A 7,726-nucleotide genomic window follows, 5' to 3' on the forward strand; every position below is an offset into this window, starting at 1 on the left:
TTGAGATCCAAAGATGTTATATTTTGGCACTTCTCCAAGCTCATTCCAATGTTCTTAGCTCCATCTGCACCAAGGTTATTACTCCTATGAAAATAATAAATAATGAATGTGTTGAAAATAATGAAAATAAAATAGAAAAGTAATTAATAAATGGGTTAATAATGAATGATTTTGCTAAACATATTGAAAAGTGCTTATTTATTTTTGATGCAATTAATTGGAATAATTGTTTCAATTCGTAAACAAATAAATTTAGATGCACAAAAATTAAACAAAAAAATCAAAAAATAATTTATGAGCTGTGAATCAATCAATTAATTCTCCAAACCCATTTGTTTTAAGTTTCAATTTCACAAATGTATTAATTAAAACAAACTAAATAAATTGATAGTTAGTTAAATTACCATAGATCGAGATTCAAAGATGTTATATTTTGGCACTTCTCCAAGCTCATTCCAATGTTCTTAGCTCCATCTGCACCAAGTTTATTATCCCTATGAAAATAATAAATAATGAATGTGTTGAAAATAATGAAAATAAAATAGAAAAGTAATTAATAAATGGGTTAATAATGAATGATTTTGCTAAACATATTGAAAAGTGCTTATTTATTTTTGATGCAATTAATTGGAATAATTGTTTCAATTCGTAAACAAATAAATTTAGATGCACAAAAAAAATTAAACAAAAAAATCAAAAAACAATTTATGAGCTGTGAATCAATCAATCAATTAATTCTCCAAACCCATTTGTTTTAAGTTTCAATTTCACAAATGTATTAATTAAAACAAACTAAATAAATTGATAGTTAGTTAAATTACTATAGATTGAGATTCAAAGATGTTATATTTTGGCACTTCTCCAAGCTCATTCCAATGTTCTTAGCTCCATCTGCACCAAGCTCATTATCCCTATGAAAATAATAAATAATGAATGTGTTGAAAATAATGAAAATAAAATAGAAAAGTAATTAATAAATGGGTTAATAATGAATGATTTTGCTAAACATATTGAAAAGTGCTTATTTATTTTTGATGCAATTAATTGGAATAATTGTTTCAATTCGTAAACAAATAAATTTAGATGCACAAAAAAAATTAAACAAAAAAATCAAAAAACAATTTATGAGCTGTGAATCAATCAATCAATTAATTCTCCAAACCCATTTGTTTTAAGTTTCAATTTCATAAATGTATTAATTAAAACAAACTAAATATAAATTGATAGTTAGTTAAATTACGATAGATTGAGATTCAAAGATGTTATATTTTGGCACTTCTCCAAGCTCATTCCAATGTTCTTAGCTCCATCTGCACCAAGTTTATTATCCCTATGAAAATAATAAATAATGAATGTGTTGAAAATAATGAAAATAAAATAGAAAAGTAATTAATAAATGGGTTAATAATGAATGATTTTGCTAAACATATTGAAAAGTGCTTATTTATTTTTGATGCAATTAATTGGAATAATTGTTTCAATTCGTAAACAAATAAATTTAGATGCACAAAAAAAATTAAACAAAAAAATCAAAAAACAATTTATGAGCTGTGAATCAATCAATCAATTAATTCTCCAAACCCATTTGTTTTAAGTTTCAATTTCATAAATGTATTAATTAAAACAAACTAAATATAAATTGATAGTTAGTTAAATTACGATAGATTGAGATTCAAAGATGTTATATTTTGGCACTTCTCCAAGCTCATTCCAATGTTCTTAGCTCCATCTGCACCAAGGTTATTCCAACTATGAAAATAATAAATAATGAATGTGTTGAAAATAATGAAAATAAAATAGAAAAGTAATTAATAAATGGGTTAATAATGAATGATTTTGCTAAACATATTGAAAAGTGCTTATTTATTTTTGATGCAATTAATTCGAATAATTGTTTCAATTCGTAAACAAATAAATTTAGATGCACAAAAAAAATTAAACAAAAAAATCAAAAAACAATTTATGAGCTGTGAATCAATCAATCAATTAATTCTCCAAACCCATTTGTTTTAAGTTTCAATTTCACAAATGTATTAATTAAAACAAACTAAATAAATTGATAGTTAGTTAAATTACCATAGATTGAGATTCAAAGATGTTATATTTTGGCACTTCTCCAAGCTCATTCCAATGTTCTTAGCTCCATCTGCACCAAGCTTATTACCCCTATGAAAATAATAAATAATGAATGTGTTGAAAATAATGAAAATAAAATAGAAAAGTAATTAATAAATGGGTTAATAATGAATGATTTTGCTAAACATATTGAAAAGTGCTTATTTATTTTTGATGCAATTAATTGGAATAATTGTTTCAATTCGTAAACAAATAAATTTAGATGCACAAAAAAAATTAAACAAAAAAATCAAAAAACAATTTATGAGCTGTGAATCAATCAATCAATTAATTCTCCAAACCCATTTGTTTTAAGTTTCAATTTCACAAATGTATTAATTAAAACAAACTAAATAAATTGATAGTTAGTTAAATTACTAGAGATTGAGATTCAAAGATGTTATATTTTGGCACTTCTCCAAGCTCATTCCAATGTTCTTAGCTCCATCTGCACCAAGGTTATTATAGCTATGAAAATAATAAATAATGAATTTGTTGAAAATAATGAAAATAAAATAGAAAAGTAATTAATAAATGGGTTAATAATGAATGATTTTGCTAAACATATTGAAAAGTGCTTATTTATTTTTGATTCAATTAATTGGAATAATTGTTTCAATTCGTAAACAAATAAATTTAGATGCACAAAAATTAAACAAAAAAATCAAAAAACAATTTATGAGAATACATAAATTAAAATGATAGTTTTGGGAACTAAAATTTTTAGTTTAAATTTAAAAAGGTAAAATATTTTTAATTTTTTTTCTAAAAAAGATAAAAAAATTATAATAATCTATTATTAATTTTTATATAAAATAGTTTTGAATCTTAGGTAATTTTTTTATTTTGATAGCTCACATAATAATTTACAACTTTGATTTTATAATTATTTATTATGATAAATATATACTTTCTTAAAAATTAAAACTTTTTTATTAATAGCTAATTTGCAAAATTTATAAATATTTTATTTAACGAATGAAAAATCTATTAAAATTTTTTAATAGGTTCAAAATTGTTTTAACCTAAAATTAATATTTAGAAATCTTCTTTTTTTATTTTATATTTAATTTATCTCATAATTAAATTTCTTTTATCAAAAAATTTCTCAATTTTATTACCTTATTCCCTCGGTTAGACCCATCAACCGGCCAACCGAATAAGGGCGAAAATGGCAGATTTTTAAGTTTAAAAAAAATTTTTTTTACTCTCAATATTTGTAAAAATCTTTCTTTATTTCTACAGTAAATAAAAATTTAAGTATTTAATTATGCAAATTTAAATAAAATAATTACTAAAATTATATGTTTTATTTTCAATTCATTGATTAATTCTATTTTTCATTTCATTTTATTAAGCAATTAAAATTTTTAATAACATTATATCTCAAAAGTATGAAACAAAAAAGATGTATAAAATAAATTGCATTTTCAATATTTTGCTTTATACTAATTTTGATAAAATAAAACTTTATTTAAATAAAAATAAGTGGATTTATTTACGAATTAAAATCTATTCACAAATAATAATCAAATTAAAATTATGAAAAAATAACCAATTTCTAAATTTTTATTTAGTAATTTAAAAATAATTATAAAATAATAATTTAGATTTATTTTAGGAGAAAATATCAATTTAATAAATTAAAAATATTAAAATTTGATGCTATTTAAAGAATTTATTTTTAAGAATAATTTATTAAAATGAAATTTTTTAAAAATACTTAAAATTATTAAATAATATTATTAATACCTGAAATTAAGATTTAAGTCATGAACAAGCCTCTTTGCTATGCATTCCTAGATTTTAGAGAGATTTCTGTAACTTTCAAAATTGTACTTATCTAATCTGACTTCACTTTGTTTGCATGTGTAGTTAAATTTAAGAAAAGATTGTCTGAATTTTGAAATCATCATATTAGATTCAGTAAAATCCAATTTGTCTTATACTGCACAAATGAACTAATTTTCTAGCTTTAGTCTTAGCTCATTTAATTTTTTAGTTAGTTCAAATGAACCAATTCTATTCGAAGGCATTTTTTCAAGCATTTTAACTATGATTTAGTTAATATCTTAATATAAAGCATTTTTGCTTATATATTTTGGTAGTGATCCATTTCTGATAAAAGAACAATCTGAGTCTTCTAGAAACTTTCCAAGGGTTAATTCAAGGAGAATTACTCCTAAGCCATAAATGTCATACTTTAAATTAAAATTTAATTAAAAATAAGTAAATATATAATAAAATAATTAAAAGATTTACTTTGATATTGAAGATACCATTTTATATATCTGTAATTTCTGGAGCTGCATATTTTGGTGTATACCCTTTGAGCTTTTAAAGATTAAGAATGTAAAATAAAAATAAATTCATATCGAAATAAAATTTAATATATTAAGAGTATAAAGAAATTTATAAATATTAGAAAAATGAAGAACTTTTGATAAATTTTAATAAATTAAATTTTTAAAAGTAAGTATTTAAAATCTAAAAATGAAGAAAGCTGAAATAAATTTGAATAGTAATAAATTAATAAATAAATAAATTGATTACATCGTAAGTTTTTGATCCATTTTAAAATTATTTAGACTCTCCATAATCACCTTTTAAATAATATATAAGAATTTAGGTTAAAATAAACTTCTTAATTTAAAAAATGAAATATTTATTATAATCTTAAAAGTAAATCTTATAAATTAAAAATATTAGTTTATTTATTAAGAAATATATACTTAAATAATTCAAAATTATATTAATTCTAATGATTAAATCACAAATATTTTAAAAAATAATGTAAATTTTTATAAATAAGTGTTAAATTTATAAAATTTAATTTAATTAACAGAACGAATTCATTTATTTAGATTTAAAAATACTTGAATAAAAAATCTAGTGGTTTGATATGCAATTAGAGTTTTGATTGGTATGTTATATCAATAATAAATAAATTATAAAAGATTTAAAACTAACCAATAAATTTTTTTAATTTAGCTTAATATGTAAATTTGCTTTTTTTATGCTTTTAGAAATGAAAATTTCAAAATTATGGGCAAAATTTATTAAATTAGTGTTAATTGTAAACACATTTTTAGAAGGGGGTAAGATTAAATGAATTTACAATATATGTTTATTTGTTTGTCTGTTTTAAAAGTTTCTTTATTAAAAATTTTAAATAATGTTAGAACTTTACTTAGATAAAAACATTTTTCTTAGCTATCATAAAGGATATTCTCAGGTTTAATATCAGAATGAAGCAACTTATTCTACTCAATTTTTTCAAAGACTGTTGACATCTGAATAGCAAAACCAATTATTTAGTTTAGTGGTAGAGTTTTTCTCTAGTCAAAGAAGCTTTTCATAATTTCTTTAAGATTGCCTATAAAATTTAATATTTTTAAAAAACTATTAAGAAAAAAATATAAATTTTTACATGAATATCTTTTAGAAATCTGATAGTATCTTGATTTTTTTTAGTTTGTAAACCCTTTGATAAATTTAAAAACATAAGGAGTATCCTTTAACAAATTCAGTATTTTTTCTTCTTCTTCTATTTTTTGAAAGTTAGTTTTGCTACATTTGATAGCTACTATTTCTTCATTGTGCTTAGCCTCAAAAATACATCCAAAACCACCTTGTGAAATGTAGGATGTTAAGTATATCTTCTCCTTTTGAAGCTCATTGTAAATCGATATTAGTTCATCTGAATCAAAAATCATACTTTTCTTATGTTTCTACAAGTATTCCTCAAAAATTTCTTCAAATTTTTCTGCAGGTGCTTCATATTTAAGCTGAATATCTTGTTATTGTTACATGATTAGTAGCAATTGCTAATATAAAAAATAATTATAATATTTAGCGTAAAAGAAAAAATATTTTTTAAATTAATTTGAATAATATATTTTATTTTCTAATTAAATCTTTTTTTATTTACCTTTTTTTTCTTTCTTTTCTTTTAATTAATTTCTTTGTTTTTTTAATTTAATTGTAAAAATTTGTTAACTGAAAAAGTAATTATATATGAATGATTCTTTTTTTTTGATAATTAATTAAAAATAACAAGAAGATTTAAACAGTTTTTGATTTACCCGTTAAGCATAAAAATTAAATTTATTCTATTAATTGCTTACAAAATAATTTAATAATAATTAATATAAAATAATCAATTTCACTTTATTTTTTTATAAATATATATTTATTATAGGTTCTATTTTAACTTAATTTAATGAAATAAAAAACAAAATAAAATAATATTTATTTATTGAGATAAATAAATAAGAAAACAATAGTTTTTAAAATCGATAAAATAATATCTTATAATAAAAATTAAAGGATGGATTAATCATCTTTATAAAATTAACAATAGATAAAATTTTCTAACATTTTATCAAAATAATTTTCTTATAATCGATAAAAATTATCTTCTCATAAAAAAGCATAATTTACTTAATATTTAAAGAGCCTTTTTATATTCAACTTTATTTGTTTTATATTTTTTCATAATAATCTATTGATTATTAAATATTTTTTAAAATTATATTTTACAGTGTTTTTAACTTTTCGAGTTGTAAATATAAAAATACTGATAAATATGTTAAAAAATTTTTATCCCAGTAAGTTCGTATTCTCACTATCTATTATATCCAATCTCTCTCTATATATTTGCTACTATATTTTTAAGTACACATTTTAAATAGAAATGTTAAGATTTAATAATGAAAGTTACACTATCTTTTTTGTAATTTCTCTTAATATAAGCAAATTTATAAATTAATCTAATTTATTTATTTATTTGTTTTTTTATTTATAATTAATTAAATTTTCATAAGTTGCTTTTCAATATTTTTGAAAAAATAAATAAATGATATAATAGATTAAATATTATAATAAATTAGAAGAAGTAATTTCTTGTTTTTTTATTAATATACTTTAAATTTATTTTTACTAATATAAAAAGATTTTAAACTCTTCACTTTAATCTTATTAGGTTCTCCATATTGATCTGAGGTATTATTAATACTTTCTATATATTTAATGCTCAGTTTATTAAAAATATTATTTTTCTAATAGAAATCATCACCTCTTTTCATATATTATTTTAAAAAAAAATTATTTTAGCAGTTTTATTCACTTTAAATTTTTTAAATTCATTATATATTTTTTTTTTTACATTTTTTCCTTCTAACACTTTTATTTGATTTAAACAGTTTATTTATTTTGGATTATGATATTTTTATTGATAAAAATGAATTTAAAACAATTAAACATTTTTAATTCATTAATTAACTTTTTATTAGATTTATTAATATCTTTTACTTTTTTATTGAAATTATATTTTTATTTATTCATTCTTTCTTTCATAATTTCACTCATTTTTTAATATTTTCAGCATTTTTACTTTTACTATTAGAAATTGATTTCTTATAATTTCATCACTTTTTACTTTTAAATAACTTAGTAATTATATATTTTTTCTTCAATATTTAAAAAGTGGAAATTAAATTGATGATTAAGGTATTTCAGGCTTAAATTAGGCTTTAGGAAATTGCACTAATCTCTCAAATTTGACACTTGATCTTGGGTAAATAAAGTTTATTGTTTATTTGTTTCGGAG

The 7,726-nt window shown here is 19.6% G+C and overlaps 2 protein-coding genes across 2 annotated transcripts in view; one reads left to right on the forward strand and one right to left on the reverse strand. All coding sequences in view use genetic code 6, as the record gives it.

The window, feature by feature from the left end:
- Positions 1-310: 310 nt before the first annotated feature.
- Positions 311-6,458, reverse strand: TTHERM_01327890 (kinase domain protein; the record flags this gene model as incomplete). The annotated part of the gene is made up of 11 exons (XM_001014555.2): positions 311-494; positions 822-911; positions 1,241-1,330; positions 1,660-1,749; positions 2,077-2,166; positions 2,494-2,583; positions 3,868-4,316; positions 4,378-4,449; positions 4,669-4,718; positions 5,306-5,491; positions 5,546-6,458. 11 exons carry the CDS (start codon positions 6,456-6,458, stop codon positions 311-313), a joined length of 2,304 nt encoding a protein of 767 aa, XP_001014555.2.
- Positions 6,459-6,973: 515 nt separating this feature from the next.
- The window catches only part of TTHERM_001327900 (hypothetical protein), a gene marked incomplete at both ends in the record, with an annotated part of 3,389 nt that continues 2,636 nt past the window's right edge, over positions 6,974-7,726 (forward strand). The window contains 3 exons of the mRNA XM_012797357.1: positions 6,974-7,012; positions 7,070-7,119; positions 7,604-7,726. The exon at positions 7,604-7,726 is cut by the window's right edge and continues 102 nt beyond it. Of these exons, the coding sequence (XP_012652811.1) occupies positions 6,974-7,012; positions 7,070-7,119; positions 7,604-7,726 (212 nt within the window). The remainder of the gene's footprint in view (positions 7,013-7,069; positions 7,120-7,603) is intronic.

This window comes from Tetrahymena thermophila (assembly GCF_000189635.1).
Source record: "Tetrahymena thermophila SB210 genomic scaffold scf_8254660, whole genome shotgun sequence".
Lineage (NCBI taxonomy): Eukaryota > Ciliophora > Oligohymenophorea > Hymenostomatida > Tetrahymenidae > Tetrahymena > Tetrahymena thermophila.